Source organism: Perognathus longimembris, chromosome 7 (assembly GCF_023159225.1).
Source record: "Perognathus longimembris pacificus isolate PPM17 chromosome 7, ASM2315922v1, whole genome shotgun sequence".
Classification (NCBI taxonomy): domain Eukaryota; kingdom Metazoa; phylum Chordata; class Mammalia; order Rodentia; family Heteromyidae; genus Perognathus; species Perognathus longimembris.
In genome coordinates this window covers 61,432,904-61,449,994 of record NC_063167.1, presented here as the reverse complement: position 1 = coordinate 61,449,994, position 17,091 = coordinate 61,432,904, and the positions used below count along the sequence as shown (strand labels likewise).

Here is a 17,091-nt window from a genome sequence, read left to right as displayed (position 1 = left end):
TAGAAATTAGAAATGAAAAGGAAGGGAGTTCATGCAGAAATTTATAAAATGCAAAACACTGTGATATAGTAAATCAACTCATGGTCAAGAAAAATGTTTAAAAATATTGATTACATGACATAAGGCATCTATCTCAGTGAAAGCTGTTGATTAATGAGGGTTAAGGGTGGAGAAAGGGAAAAAAATAAAGTTATTTTGACTAAAACATGATATATGTATTTCTTTTTTTTTTTTTTTTTGGCCAGTCCTGGGCCTTGGACCTCAGGGCCTGAGCACTGTCCCTGGCTTCTTCCCGCTCAAGGCTAGCACTCTGCCAATTGAGCCACAGCGCCGCTTCTGGCCGTTTTCTGTATATGTGGTGCTGGGGAATCGAACCTAGGGCCTCGTGTATCTGAGGCAGGCACTCTTGCCACTAGGTATATCCCCAGCCCCTGATATATGTATTTCTGAAGTACACATATTAATATACACTTGAAAAAAACAACCCTAAATATCACTTAGCATCATCTTATGCGTTCATAGGGGCATAGCTATTAGGCTCTTGTGATCCTCTGCTGTGACTAGCCTAAACCTGTGCTAATTATTCCCTATGAGGGAAATCATAGAGTCCATGTTTCTTTGGGTCTGGCTCACTTCACTTAATATAATTTTTTCCAAGTCCTTCCATTTCCTTACGAATGGGGCAATTCATTCTTTCTGATAGAGGCATAAAATTCCATTGTGTATATGTACCACATTTTCCTGATCCATTCGTCTACTGAGGGGTATCTGGGTTGGTTCCATATTTTAGCTATGACAAATTGTGCTGTGATGAACACTGTTGTACTGGTGGCTTTAGTGTGTTCTTGTCTGTGGTCTTTTGGGTAGATGCCCAAAAGTGGGGCTGCTGGGTCATAGGGGAGATCTATGTTTTTAGCCTTCTGCAGTGGTTCACGTTTGTAAGCCTAGCTACTCAGGAAGCTGAGATCTGAGGATTGTGGCTCAACGCCAGCCCAGGTAGGGGAGTTCCTGAGAATCTTAGCTCAAATTTGGTATTTTCAATGTACTATGTGAAATTATTTCTTTTTCTTCTGTTCATTTTCCCTAAGATTTAGCCCTTGTTGTCACTGTATTTGATTCTGGACCCTGGGTATTTTATATGTTTATTTGAAATAGGAAAGGGAAGGGGAATTAAAATGGTGAGACAAAGGATAAAAGGTGAATCAATGAAACAATAATACTTACCAGACAATATTTTATAAACTAACTGTACAACTTGGGGGGTGAACAGAATTGGAAAGGAGGAAAGAGGGAAGAAAATTAGGGAAGGGGTAACAAGTTGAACAAGAAATGTACTCACTACCTAATGTATGTGATTGTAACCCCTCTGTACATCACATTGACAATAAAAATAAAATTGAAAAAAAAACACCAAAAAAACCCTGAATAACAGGTAAGTAAAACAGGCTCTGTTTGAGGTAGGCAAATATCAGCAGGAGCAGGGAGGGCAAATAGAGAAGGTAAATGAAAATGAACATGATTGACATATTTTATTTGTATATATAAAAATGGAGAAATGAAATCTGTTCCAATTGTTTTAGAAGGGAGAATGACAGAGGGATTGAGTCTGATGGGATACAATGCATTCCTGGATGGAAATGTCACAATGAAATTCTTCTTGGTCCAACTAATGTAAATGTAATTAAAAAGTATTAAAAACTAAAAATGAACAATTAATGTTATTTCTATATTTTCTAAAAGTCAGTAGCCATTGCAATCACAATCAGTCCAAACAATTCTATAAAATCAGTTCTATAAATTCTTATGGTAAAAAGACTTATCCATTTTATGTTTACTCCTATTTTGTGGTGTGTGACAAAATTAAAACCAGAAGTCTATACTGAAAGAGAAAGGGCACAAAAATAGCCTCTAAAACTTTTCAAGTAAATATCTACAAAATTGCCAATTTTTATTTACTTAACAGAATATTGAAAATTGTGACAATGCCACCTTGCTTTGTAAAAGAATATGAGTGCTAGACACAAAAGTCACCTCTACTTTGCTAGCTTGTTGGTACAACTGCTCTTTCTTTTTTTTAAACACTGAATACATCTATTTTCCCTCCATTTTAGGAGAACAGTCAGATAATAGTATCTAGTTTAAATCCAAAAGCCCTAAAATTCATATGCAGAAATAATGAATAAGAAAAGATACATAGAGAATAAGTGATGAACTGTATTACTTACCTTCCCAGAAACAATCTTTTCGTAAATCTGAATTGGTTGGTCTGCAAAGAATGGAGGATAGCCAGCTGCCATTTCATAGATTAGCACTCCTAACGCCCACCAGTCCACTGCCTTATTGTAGCCCTGAGACAAACCAATCAAAAAGTCAATTACTGGGGCTGGGGATATGGCCTAGTGGCAAGAGTGCCTGCCTATATGAATACATGAGGCCCTGGGTTCGATTCCCCAGCACCACATATACAGAAAAGGGCCAGAAGTGGCGCTGTGGCTCAAGTGGCAGAGTGCTAGCCTTGAGCAAAAAGAAGCCAGGGACAGTGCTCAGGCCCTGAGTCTAAGCCCCAGGACTGGCCAAAAAAAAAAAAAAAAAAGTCAATTACTCAAGTGACTAGAGGAAAAAGCAGCTATTGGTAATTCCAAGTTGATCTGGAAACTGCTAAGAAGCTATGCAGAACAGAATTTTTAAAAGGAGAAAAATGGCTCAGGTCAGATTTAGATTACATGAAAGGGAGACTTTCTAGATATTGAAATTAGATATTGGAAAGAATGATTAAAATCACAAAGATTATCAACAATAAAAAAATTTCTACTTTATTGTGATAATTATTGCTCAGAAATTGAAAGAAATGTAAACCAATTTGTCTTTTAAGGCTTATTCTAGGTCCATCATGTTTTCAATAGCAAATGTAGAAAGGTTTAACGTTTTGAAACAAAATAGTAGTACTGGAATAGCAAATGAAAAATTGACTTTAAAATATTCTACATTCTTAGAGTTAGGACTGTGAATATAGCAGGGATAATCACATCTACATTACAGTATCTTTAGAAGTAGAACATATACTTTTGCTCTATATTGTTCTGCTCAACTCTAATATACAGGAAAGAAAATGAACTAGGGCTTTGAAAGCTGTATAACAAATGAAAAAGAATAGCATGTATACCAAGTGGTTTGTAAACCAATTATATAATGAAAAGAATATAATTGTTTTTTAACATCAAGCTTACTAGAAGTCACATGTAGAAGTATTTATAAATAATTATATTTATATTAGTATATTTGATAAAGTTTGCTATCAATGATGATCTGTATCAATTAGCCCAAAAAATTATGGGGGTAAAGCTAGCAATGATCTATCTGATCATGGAAAGAAATAAGCTTAGTTCTTCCCAGACCTTCTGTTCTGCCCTTGAATGTACTCTCAGATTAACATAACTACTCCTCACATTCTACCTTTTTGTCAGAATATTAGCTTTACAAATGACTTATTTTCCAAATTATTATCTAAAATACAATAACAATGTAGAAATTTCCTTTTTATCTTTTTTGTTAATTCTGTATTTTTTTTTATTAATGGAGGAAATACTACCATAGAAAGAACATTTATTTTACTAATAGAACTGAGAATTGACTTTGTTTAACTATATATAAACTCTTGTGTAAGTTTTGGTGCTTATTTTGTGGCTATATTATTAAGTGTATTTAAAGGAGAGATGTGTTAACAGAAATAATATTTAGATTATAAAAGACTAAAAAGGTTATATATAATTTAAATTATGAGAAATAAGAGGAAAGCTTTAAGGAATATTTTATTTTTATCACAGTCTCACACTTTTGTAGATTAGCCAAATTTTAATTTGTTTATGACCAATCAGATATTTCTTGCATATTTTTATTTCCTTGCTCCTATTTATACTCCATTCCTGTTAAATTCCTCATTCTAACTTGAGTTTCTTAGCCTTTAGCTTTCTATATTAAGGTATGGCAAGGAAAGAAAAGGAGAAGTTATTCTTTTAAATATAGTTATAGCTTCTACATTTTAACCATTCAGAAAAGTAGAATTGCTTTCAATAAAACTGAAACTATTCATTTGGGTAATATTTAACATACAATTAAAATAGTTTGCATATATTCATTTCATTTAAGTAATAAATTTGGAACATGAAGAATTGACAATTGACTCGTAGAATTTCTAGATCTTTCCCTTCAAGAGAAACTCAGAATAAGCTTCCTCACTTCCAGTTACTGGAAATAATTATGAACACTATGTTTTTGGTTTCAAGGCATGGAGCTAGAGTTAAATTTATTCACTTTAATTCTCTCAGACACAGAATTAAGATGGCAAAAAGTGAAGGAACTAGTGGTGGACTAGTGGTAGAATCTAGATAATTATTTAGTTTACAATTTAGATCAAATAATACATACTATTAGAAAAAATAAAACTTTTTTCCTACCAAAGTCTCATATTGTTACTTCCTATATAGGAATATTATGTGCATACCTTGCTAAGGATTATTTCTGGAGCCAAATATTCTGGAGTGCCACATAATGTCCAAGTTCTACCTTTAACTCTTTTAGCAAACCCAAAGTCGGTAACCTATAAAAGAAAAAAAAGGTGAAAATTTATTACTTTACAATAAATATAACTGCTGTATCTAAATTGGAAATTAATAATTCAGGATTCAAGTTAAAGCCATGAAAAATGGGAAAAATTAAGTCAGTGTAACAGACTAATTCATGAAGACAGCTATTTAGCAAACAAAGGCTAGAACAATCCAAACTTCAAATTTTCTCAAGAGACAAATAATAAATAATAGAACAAATAAAGCTTCAATCATTATCGTAGGATCCTAGATCCAAAGAACAAAAAAGGTAAAAATAACAGCTTGAGAAAAATCCAACAATACTGTATGCCTAATGTCTGGTGTACCTTCTGCCACTAACTGCACTATCAAAGTGAAAGCATTAATAGGAGAGTCGTGATACATAGGTAAAAAGGAGTATTTTCACTCAAGTAAGAGTCCTATATTAGTCTTATATTAGTAGTCACAAGTCCTTGGCAGCCATACAGCATTGATAAAGAACTTGAGCACTGGAACCAGATTGCCTGGGTTCAAATTATGATACCATATACTGTTTGGGTGACATTGCTATGTATTAGTTCTGTCATCCTTAAAATGACAAGTGTTCCTACATCACAGGATTATGAACAAAGAGATAATACAGGTTCAGCATCCCTATTCAAAATGCTTGGGACCAGAAGTGGTTGATATTTTGGATTTCTCCAGACTTTGGAATATTTTCACATACACAATGAAATATTTGTACTGGTTTCCAAGTCTAACTACAAATAAATTTGTGTTTTATATAGATCTTAGAGTAACAACCTGAGGGTAATTTCATAAGGTATTTTTAGCACACTTGCATTTTAACTGTACATTACATAAAGTCACATGTTGGTGAGATTTTTCTACTTATATTACAAGTTTCATATTTAGATATTTTGGATTTTTGATATTCAAATTAGGTGACGATCAATCTGCACATGTAGAGCACTTGGAATATGCCTGGCACTAACGAGTACTCAGAAATATAGCTAATATTTCCTTATGTAGGAGTCCATGCTCAGTTTACAGTTACACAGTATAAAAGATATTAGAAAGAACTGTTTCCTTTAGAGAAGGAATTGGGTCAGGATAGCTGGGGCTAAATATGTAAATGTTTGCTTAGCATTTTCTCAAGTATACTGTAATATAATGTGATCAAATCATACCTGGATATAACCTTGATGGTCAATTAAGAGATTTTCAGGCTTCAGATCTCTGTAGATGAGGTCTAATGAATGGAGGTACTCAAATGTTAGCACTATCTGAGCTGCATAGAATCGTGCATGGGGTTCACTGGGAAGAAACAAGATTTTTTTTTGTAAAATGGGCAACAATTACGAGGTAGATTATACATAAAAGTTAACATGGGGCAGAGGTACTTTGGGAAAGAACAGCATTTTTGCTTTTAAATGTTCTTTATAGAATTTTGTTAGTTTCCAAATATTTAGTAAATTTTTTTTTTTTTTTGGCCAGTCCTGGGGCTTGGACTCAGGGCCTGAGCACTGTCCCTGGCTTCTTTTTGCTCAAGGCTAGCACTCTGCCACTTGAGCCACAGCGCCACTTCTGGCCCTTTTCTGTATATGTGGTGCTGGGGAGTTGAACCCAGGGCCTCATGTATATGAGGCAAGCACTCTTGCCACTAGGCCATATCCCCAGCTCTATTTAGTAAATTTTTATAAATTGTCCTCAAATAATACTTTAATACATTCTGAAGATATATTTTCTTTTAGATTATATTTAGATTAGATTAGATTTTAGATTAGATTAGATTTCTTTTAGATTATATTCAGCATCTTTATGTTTACTTATGTTAAAGTAAAACCTACCCTTAAAACTATCTTGCAGTCCACCACTAGTGCTCATATTAGATAGCAATGTCCACAGAGAAATCTGATCTTGAAAATAATTTCTTTTAATGTGCCCACTGGAATATCTACCAGACCCACTACTACAGTTAGTTGGCACCATCTACTTTACTGACAAATTTCAAATGATTCTGTTTAAGGAATTTTATTATATAGATGCCCTTTAATTGCATGAATCTGAAGATAAACAGCACCATACCCATTTTTTATGTCACAGTATGCATTATTTCAAAAGCATGAACCAATTTTCTAATTGAATTGTAGTTAATTTTCTAGGATTCATTAAGTTCTGCTAATCTTCTTGTCAGATTGTAATGATTTCAGATTTCTGTATTTAACCTTATCTATTTTAATAGAATTTCTCTCAATAGGATGTAATTAATTTGATCTATAGCAAAAGAAATAGGAATTTCAAAAAATTATATAGTTGCTGTTATTTTTGAGTGTCACTGTATTTCCCAGGTCTTAGACTGATTCATGTCAGGAGCTCAGGAAATATTTGTGATTGATGATTTTGAAAAGCCCCATCTCAACAATGAAACAACCTATATCCTTTGTCAAGTTACAAAGAAGAAAACTGTAAACAAAGGCTGGAAAACACATCTTCAGTTATTACAACATGTCACTAAACTTGGAAGTGTTGTTGATATAGGAAGCATCTTTCTATTTTCTATGGGCAACAGTAAATCAGATTGCTCAACATCCTATACTCATTGGCTACCCATTGATGTTTAATTGAAGAAATACAGAATACAGATTGCTAATCAAATTATTGAAAGAGTAAAACATTCTAAATTCAATTTGGCATTAGGTATTTCTACTTAACATTGAAGAGAATACAGAAAGGTAGAGACTTAGAGCAGTATGGTTTGGAGATAAGATGTCTTCAAAACAGATATTCGAATGACTCTACTGATTCTGATTAAATCCAAGATAAACAACTATTCAGTTTCTCACTGCCTCAAAGTTTCTAAGGTGGGAACAGGCAGTATTTAGAGTACATATATCATATGGTATCATATTAGAAAAGACAGTGTTAGAATGAATTATTTCAGTCAGCTTGTTTCCTTACAGCACAAAAATCAATATGATACCACTGTTATTTCAAAATATAGTTTGCATCCTTGCCCTAATTTACAAATCTGTTACAAAGTATATATATGGTACATACTATTATTTCTTCAAAAATTACTTTAATTAATGCTTTAATTAATTTTTGAATTTTTAGAAACTTTAAATATAATCTCACAACTACTAGTGGCAGAATTTTTAAATTGGTTTTATAGTACTTTGAATTTGAATTTTATACTGGTATTAGAACCAGGAAAGTGGAAAGGAATACCAAGATCGAGAGACACAGGGTAAAAAAAAACAAAACAAAAAAAACAACTACAAAAGCAATACTTACAAACTATTTGGTGAAAATGAACTGAAAAACTGAACAACTCATGGCGGGGAGGGGGAAGGGGAAGAGGGAGGGGGGAAGGGGGAATGAGGGACGAGGTAACAAACAGTACAAGAAATATATCCAATGCCTAATGTATGAAACTGTAACCTCTCTGTAATTCAGTTTGATAATAAATATATATATATATATAAACATATATTCTGCAGCCTCTTATAAATGTTTCTACCTAATGCTTCATATAGACAAAATCATGGTTAATTAAATACATTTTTGTCATTGGAATTGAATTGTAATTAGAGTTTAAAGCCAATATGAAAGCCAATAAAAATTTAAGGAAGGGAAAAGTATTGGTTACCTGAACCTTCCAATTCTTCTTAGATGTGAAAACATTTCACCTCCAGGAACATATTCCATAACCATGTATAAATTAGAATTATCCTATGAAAAAAAGAAAGAAAACAGGTCAAAATGATTAAATCTAGGCAAAGTATTTCAAATTTATATCATGTCCAGTGAGAATATGGCATTTATCTATCCCAACCTCCTCCTTACATGATATTCTTGTCACAAATTAGTTTAGGACTTATGCTATTTTTGTTTTGCCAAGAACACTTAATTCCTGAAAAATGAAAATATACAATGCTACGGCAAATGCAAATAAATTGCAAAGCCAGAAAAAGGCTAATGAGAATAACTACATTTTATGTTCAAAAGAATAATGTTTTTTCATTTTTATTTTTGTCTGTCCTTGGGCTTTAACTAAGGATCTGGGTTCTGTCTCTGAGCTTTATGCTCAGGGATAGCACTCTACCACTTGAGCCACGGCTTCACTTCAGCTTTTTTCTGGTAGTTAGTTAGAGAGGAGTCTCACGGACTTTCCTCCTGCCCAGGCTAGCTTTGAACTATGATTCTCAGATCTCAGCCTCATGAGCAACTAGGATTTACAGGCGTGAGCCACTGGTGCCTGCCTGAGAACAATGGGTTAGTATCTTAAACACATAGATATTTATTTGATTTAAAGAACAAAGGGATAAAACAAAGTTGAAATGTTTGATATGAATCAACAGTGCAGAGACAAGTATCACTCCTAAGAACTGAAAAGCCTCCAATTAAAAAAAATAAGTCTTTCCTACATTATCAGACAGTTTAAAGTGGAGCAAAGACTGCTCGGTATGTACAATGGCAGAGTAGGATATAAATTACTAAGTAAAATGATATGAGAATGTTACAGAAAGGTTTAAGGGAAACAGAAGATATGGTTAGAGTATTCATTTGCATGAATACAAGAATTGCTAAATAAGGTATTACTGTGTTTCTGCATCACTAAAATACTTGATTTCGTATTATTTTCTCATGAAAAATTATACATCCCCTTGGACAACTGCTCCAGGGAAAACCAAAGCTTTCCAATGTTATAAAGCACAACAGGATTTAACTAATGAAAATCTAAAGATATTTCTTTGCTGCTCTAGTCTTATCTCATGTATAATTCTTTGAAAATTATTTTTACTATCTTAAAATAATTTTATCATAAGGTTCCAACTCAACATATCAATTTATGTGTTCAGTGTATCTTGATCAGAATCACCCTTTCCATCATTCTTCAACCCATCAACCCACCCCTATTCATCCCGTCAAGTTTGCTAGTTCAATTTATACATAGTATGATGACTTAGTATTATGACTATCTCCCACTATTTTCTCTTTTCATCTGCCTCCTCCCCTTAACCTATAACATGTTCAGACAACATATTCCTGAGATTCATTTATTATACTGTGTATTAATTATTCAAAGAGGTTACAATATGAAATATGCCCTTGTATATATCATAATCAATTTGATGATGTGTGCATACATATGGTCTTATGTGTTTTCATGTTTGTATTTTAGAGCTAACTACAACATCAAACATGTAACCTTTGTTTCTCTAAACCTGACTTACTTCACTCAGCATTTATTCCAAGTCCACCCATTTCATGTAAATAACATTATATATGTATATATAATATTAGATATAACATCTAATATAATATCTAATACTTAAAATACTAATATTATATAGATGTATACATGTATTTCTATATGTATGTGTGTATGTACATATTTCCCATTTTCTTGATCTGTTCATTTGTTATAGGGCATCTAATTCCATAATGCGGCTATGATTATTTCAGCAATGAGATAGATATACAAGTGTCTTTATCGTATCTCAACTTGTGCCCAAGAGTGGCATTGCAGGATTATAGTGTAGTAATTGTAATTGTTTGTGGGTTGTTTTTTTTTTTTTGAGAAACCTCCCTACTGTCTTCCATAGTGACTTAGTGCAATTTACATTCCTAATAATGTAATAGTCTTCTATTTCCCCCCATGCTCTCACCAGCATTTGTTGTTTATATTCTTGATGATGGCCATTCTGACTGGAGTTAAGTAAGATAAAATATCAATTTTGTGAGGGACAAGGTAACAAACAGTACAAGAAATGTATCCAATGCCTAACGTATGAAACTGTAACCTCTCTGTACATCAGTTTGATAATAAAAATTTGAATAAAAAAATACACACAAAAAACATGAAGAGCAAAAAAAATATATCAATGTTGTTTTCAACTACATGTTCTTTAAGACCAAGAATATGGAGCATTTCTTCTTATATTTATTGGCCATTTCACTTCCTCTGAGAAGTGTCTGTTTAGTAAGTTTGCCCATTTATTAACTGGGTTATTGATTCTGTGGGAGTTTATTTTTTTGAGCTTTGTATATTGTGGTTATTAGATACTTCTCCCTGAGAAGTGTACAGCTGGAACAGATCTCCTTCCATTCTATAAACTATCTTTTTAGTTTGGTAACCATGTCATTAACCACACAGCAGCTTTTCAAATTAATGTAATTTGTCAATTCTCTCTCCTATTTGCTAAGAACCTAGAATTCTATTCATGAAGTTCTTGCCTACGCCAAAAAGTTTCTCTTTTATTATGTTTATTGTTTCTCTTGGGCCTTCCTGTAACATTTTCAGGGTTTGAGGTCATACACTGAGGTTTGTGATCTACTATGAATTGATATTAGTACAAAGTGATAGGACAATGATCTAGCTTCAGTCTTCTGCATATAGGTGTCCAGTTTTCCCATCACCATTTACTACCAACAGCAGTAAAGGTTATTCACATGATATTAATTCTGCCAATCCATGAACATGGGAGGTCTTTCCATCTGTTGGGAGTCTTTTTCATTGTCTTTCTTTAAAGTCTTATAGCTTTGATGTAGAGGTCTTTTACATCCTTGATTAGGTTTACTTCTAGGGCATTTATTTATTTTTTTGCTTATTTGAAACCATTGTAGATGGAGTAGTTTACTTGATTTCCTTATATAGCTGCTCTTTGTTGATAAATACAAGGACTATTAATTTTTGTGAACTGCTTTTATATCCTGCTCCTTTGCTGAGGATACTTATTAGTTGTGATATGAGGGGTCTTTAGTGTTCTTTAGATAAAAGATCACATAATCTACAAATAGAGATAATTTGATTTCTTCCTTCCCTATTTGGATCCCTTTTATAATTTCTTCCGTCCTTACTGCTCTGGGTAGGAATTCCACTATGATGTGGAACAAGAACGGAGAGAGTAGACACTTTCATGTTAGAGGAAATGGATTTAGTATTTCACCATATACTATGGTGCTATCTGTGGGTCTGTCACATACAGTCTTTATTATGGTAAGAATAATCCTTCTATTCCTAGCTTCTCCAGAGCTTTTATCATAATAGAATGCTGAATTTTGTCAAAGTAGAATTATTTTACAATTTCACATTTCTGATAAAAATGTTACTTAGATATTATTAAAATTTACCTTAAAAGAGTACTCCAGTCGGACAAGAAAAGGAAAATTCACTGCCTGTAATATTCTTTTTTCATTCAAAGTATGCTCTATTTGCTTCAGTTTAACAACCTGTCACCAAGAGATAAGATGTTTTAGTATCTTTAAAGAGAATTTAAAATTTACAATCACTTTAAAAGAAAAAATATTTCCATATAATAAACTTGAATAAGTAAAATATTAGGCTTGAGGAAGCAATATAATTATCAAGTAAGCTTGTAAGATTCAAATAAGCAAAGCCTAATAGAAAATTTCAATGGTGGTCTTAAGAATATCAACTATGAATTAAGGTAAAAAGTAAGAATTAAGTAGAGATAAAAATAGATAAATAAGAATTACTTTGAAAGTTACTTTAAAAGCTGAAATTATCGGGAAGTTAAAAAGTTGAACATGAGGGGCTGGGGATATGGCCTAGTGGCAAGAGTGCTTGCCTCCTATACATGAGGCCCTGGGTTCAATTCCCCAGCACCACATATACAGAAAATGGCCAGAAGTGGCGCTGTGGCTCAAGCGGCAGAGTGCTAGCCTTGAGCAAAAAGAAGCCAGGGACAGTGCTCAGACCCTGATTCCAAGGCCCAGGACTGGCCAAAAAAAAAAAAAAAAAAGTTGAACATGAATAAGAAAAATAATTAAAAAATGCCAGCCAGTTATTGTTATACTGCAAAAAATTAGAGGCAAACAAATAATACTGAATTGATTGGCAGTGAGAAAATCCATGTGCTGCCTAGGCCTTCTATTCAGCCAGCCTTGTAAAGGAGGAGTTTTGTTTCAACTCTTTGAGCCTCAGTTTCTGAAATCCATAACATCAAGTATTTTAGTTGCTACTATCCACATTTTAACTAGTTTCAATACCAGTTAGCACAGAATTATCACAAAAAATTATATAACATTGGCTGGCTGGAGAATTACTCTTTGTGTTTCCTTTTCACATTATGATGTATCAAGTCGGGTTTGTTGTTTTTTGTTTTTTTTTGTCAGTTGTTGGGCTTGAACTCAGGGCCTGGGTGTTATCCCTGAGCTCTTCAACTCGAGGTTAGCACTCTATCACTTGAGCCACAGTGCCACTTCTGGTTTTCTGGTGGTTAATTTGAGATAATAGTCTCACCGGCTTTCCTTCCTGGGCTGGCTTTGAATTGAGATCCTCAGATTTCAGCTCCTGAGTAGTTAGGATTACAGGGGTGGTCCACCCGTGTCTGGCCCAAGTTTTTAATTTGGCATAATGTGTCAGCTTATGAAATAAGTAATGACTACATGAATATATACATGAGTGAGGCTTTCTGCCTTATAGCCCTACACTAACTATGTAGGTATAGGATACAATACAATTAAAGCTAGAAATAAAATGTATGTGAGTAAATAAATACATAAAGAAGTAAATAAAAGTTTTTTGATGGGTAAGAAAAATGGAAAGAAAACTTTGTTGGCAGCAAAGTAGGTGAATTAGAAAAGGTGAAAAGTTTGGAACTACAGAAATTATCTTGTAAAAGCCAGTTGAAACCAACTGAGGATCAAACTAGTTCATGGAAGAAATGACTTGAAAAAGAGAAATACTTTTTTTATTTTTTCAGTCCTGGGGCTTGAACTCTGGGCATGGGAACTGTCCCTGACCTTTTGTGCTCAAGGCTAGCACTCTACCACTTGAGCCACAGCTCCACTTCCAGCTTCTTGGTAGTTAACTGGAGATAAGAGTTTCATAAACTTTCTTGCCCAGGTTTGTTTCAAGCCATGATCCTCAGATTCCAGCCTCCTGAATAGCTAGGATTATAGGAATGAGTCACTGGCACATGGCAAACAACAACAACAACAACAACAACAAAACAGCAATGTCTTTTAGAAGCAAAAATTAATATGGAGTAATGGCATAGAAATCAGAAACCTACATCAAATTCTTGGTTCAAACTCAGCTCTTTGACAAATGAGACTCAGACTGATATAGCGAGGTTATTAGTTTTAAAGGAACAGTAAAGCCTTACAAAGTTGTAAATACACACTGGTACAACATAAAAGTTTTAGCAATACTTGGCCCACAGCACAAGTAAGACATGTGATGGCCTTAATTCCTTCTTGCACTGATACTTTTCCCTTTGCCCCCCCCCCCCAAGATAGGACAGTCAAGCCAGTTTCATTGAAAGATTTCTTATATTTTCAATAAATAGTTTAAAGCATAAGATGACATACTTTGTATCCAACATTCTGCAAAGCATTTATTATAAATTCCTTTAAAAAGATAATATGGGGCTGGGGATATAGCCTAGTGGCAAGAGTGCCTGCCTCGGATACACGAGGCCCTAGGTTCGATTCCCCAGCACCACATATACAGAAAATGGCCAGAAGCGGCGCTGTGGCTCAAGTGGCAGAGTGCTAGCCTTGAGCGGGAAGAAGCCAGGGACAGTGCTCAGGCCCTGAGTCCAAGGCCCAGGACTGGCCAAAAAAATAAAAAATAAAAAATAAAAAAAAATAAAAAATAAAAAATAAAAAAAAATAAAAAGATAATATGTCAGGAGCAATCCAGACAAAGCATCCAATAAATAGTTTAGTAACAAATTTTACCCCCCCCAAAAGTCTGTTTAAATTAGAAGTGGAAATCTTAAGGAAGAATTGAGCATGTGTGATAAGGATGCATAGGGGAGGGGTAAAAAATAAGCAGAAGTTTAAAGGAGATCATCAAGGGCCTAGAGTTTAGTAATCTTTAGAGAACAGATAGGTTGGGGTGGGGGTGGGACAAAATAAAACAGGAAAAAAAAAGTAGAAAAGGAAGAACTCAGAGACATAGGAACATGAGGTTCCAAATGTTGGGAGCAGATATTGTCAAGGGAGTGGTCATTAGTCACTGGCTCTTGAAAGGTCAAATCAGACCAGCAACGAGAGTCCACTGAACATGGTGATCAGGTCACTGGACACCTGGCAGAGCCATTTTTGGCAGAGCATTAAGAGGAGGCTAAACTGTTGTGGGTTGAAGAATGAATAGGAAGGTGTTGTTGACAGGGTGACTAAACTACTTTTCTCAAGAAACATGGTTGGAAAGATATATGAATGAGGGAAGCAAACAATGATCCCAAATAATGTGTACATTTAATATTTAATCTTAGAGATGTAGCCATTTCCCTTTTCTATTCGACATCAGTTTGGTTTTAGTTAAAGATCAGACTGAAATCTCAGACTAGTCTAATACTATAGGCACTGGTCATATATAGTTATATTAAAACATATTCGATTCTTTTTTTTTTTTCCAGTCCTGGGGACTGGACTCAGGGCCTGAGCACTGTCCCTGGCTTTTTTTTGCTCAAGACTAGCACTCTGCCACTTGAGCCACTGTGCCACTTCAGGCCATTTTCTGTATATGTGGTACTGGGGAATTGAATGCAGGACTTCATGTATACGAGGCAAGCAGTCTTGCCACTAGGCCATATTCCCAGCCCTTAAAACATATTAGATTCTGAAGACTGTAAACATGTAAACTATTCTAATAAGTTTATACTAATTATATGTTAAACACTGGGCTATTAAATAAAACGCTATTATTTCAAATATTTCTTAATTTTGAAAATGTGGACATTAGAAAATTTTAAACCACAACCATGGTTCACATATTCTACTGGACACCATCAGTCTAACCATACAACTCTTGCTACCAGTGAGCAGTACTGCCTCCATACTCTCCTACCTATATCTCAATAGTCAAAAAATCACATGTAGGGACATAGTAACATTAAGATAATACAAGATTTTGTACAATTCTATTTCCTTCTCTTAATTGTTAGATGATTACTTGGAAAATTAGATCTTAATTAGAGCCTAAAATGCTTAGTTTTCCCAATTTGTTTAGAATTCCAATATGTGATAAATAACTTTAATCGTGTTTATGGTATGTAGGTCTTACAAGTTTTCCCTGTATCATCTGAAATTTTAAACTATATTACATAAGTCATAAAAAATTGTTAAATTTTACATCAAGTTAAGGATTAATTGGGTTCATTTTTTTACAATGCAATACAAATGCTTGTATTTTACATGTTGAATGCAATCACTTGTTATTAAACAAATGTGTATATATATATGGATTATTTATAACTAACTATTCAAATAACAAACTTCCATATACTAAAACAATTAACTATGCATCATATAGTCACAATAAATAAGAATAAAAAATAAACGAAATAATAAAGTTATTTAAAGGTGTTGATGGTAGGCCATCCTAATTCGCCTATTTAAGTCTACTTGGCAAAACTGAAGGCTATCCTATAGGTAAACAATGAGAAGCACTAACCTTCTGCTTATCTAGGATCTTCATAGCATAATACTGTTCAGTGGCTTTATGTTTCACCAACATGACTCTTCCAAATGAACCTGTTCCAAGGGTTTTTTTCCTTTCAAAATCCTCAAGCCCAGCATTACTCTACAAATGCATGGAAACATAAATCAAAATTTAAAATAAGAAATTCTTCTAAGGCTATAAACTTTAGCAATATATAACAATCATGGATAATTTAGCTAATAATGATCTACTTAGAAGAAAATATAAAAAGATGCTTTAGATTCCAGATTATTAATTTTGTCTTCCCCTTGAATAAGGAAGGATCTAATAACAGAAAAGAGAAATATTACAAAACACATCATAAATGTTAACTGAAATATTATTGGTTAGTTTCCAATATAAAACTCTGGTACTTGACTCAAAATAAATTCTGCTTTTTAATAAGTTACATATTGACCAGTAATATATTGATGACAGGAGTCATGTAAAACTTACTGTCTTTGTGCACTTGTAAATAATCATAAAAAAATGGAAAGCTGAGAGATCAAAGCTCTTTTCATTGGAGTTACCTCTGAAAAAGAACACTTTTACTTCATTCGTGTGTTTATACTAGCTTATAGACCAGATAATAAAGCCACTAGGCTTTCTCTCTGGTGCTGTAATAACCCAGTATTACCTAAAATCGTAACAATAAGGAAAGTGTTCCTCCCTTTACAAAGAAGCAAAAGCTAGAATCTCAGAACAATAATCAAACTCTTTTTCTCCTTGAATAGATGTTTTGTTACATACAAGCAAACAGCTTTGTTTGGCTTTGACTACAGCATAGAAGCAAAGAATTAGAAGCATCAATCTATTGAGTTTGTTCCTGCCACAACAAAATGAAAATTACTGGGAATAAATTATGTGCTAAATAGCAACAAGTAGTAATTGCTGACCCATTTGTTTAATAGGTTTCATTACAAAGATATCCATGGAGATCTCAGAAAAAATATTTCTAAGGCTTAGTCTGTAGTGTTTAGTTTTAAAACGATGTGTTGCATATGATTCTTGCATACGTGAAAAATCTGGACAGGTACTGAAGTT

The 17,091-nt window shown here is 33.7% G+C and overlaps 1 protein-coding gene across 1 annotated transcript in view; it reads right to left on the bottom strand.

Moving 5' to 3' along the window:
- Prkacb (protein kinase cAMP-activated catalytic subunit beta) overlaps positions 1 to 17,091 on the bottom strand; it is a 113,849-nt gene that overhangs the window by 18,957 nt on the left and 77,801 nt on the right. The window contains 6 exon segments of the mRNA XM_048351662.1: positions 2,226 to 2,348; positions 4,502 to 4,597; positions 5,774 to 5,900; positions 8,236 to 8,318; positions 11,724 to 11,822; positions 16,021 to 16,149. Coding sequence (XP_048207619.1) covers positions 2,226 to 2,348; positions 4,502 to 4,597; positions 5,774 to 5,900; positions 8,236 to 8,318; positions 11,724 to 11,822; positions 16,021 to 16,149 — 657 coding nt within the window.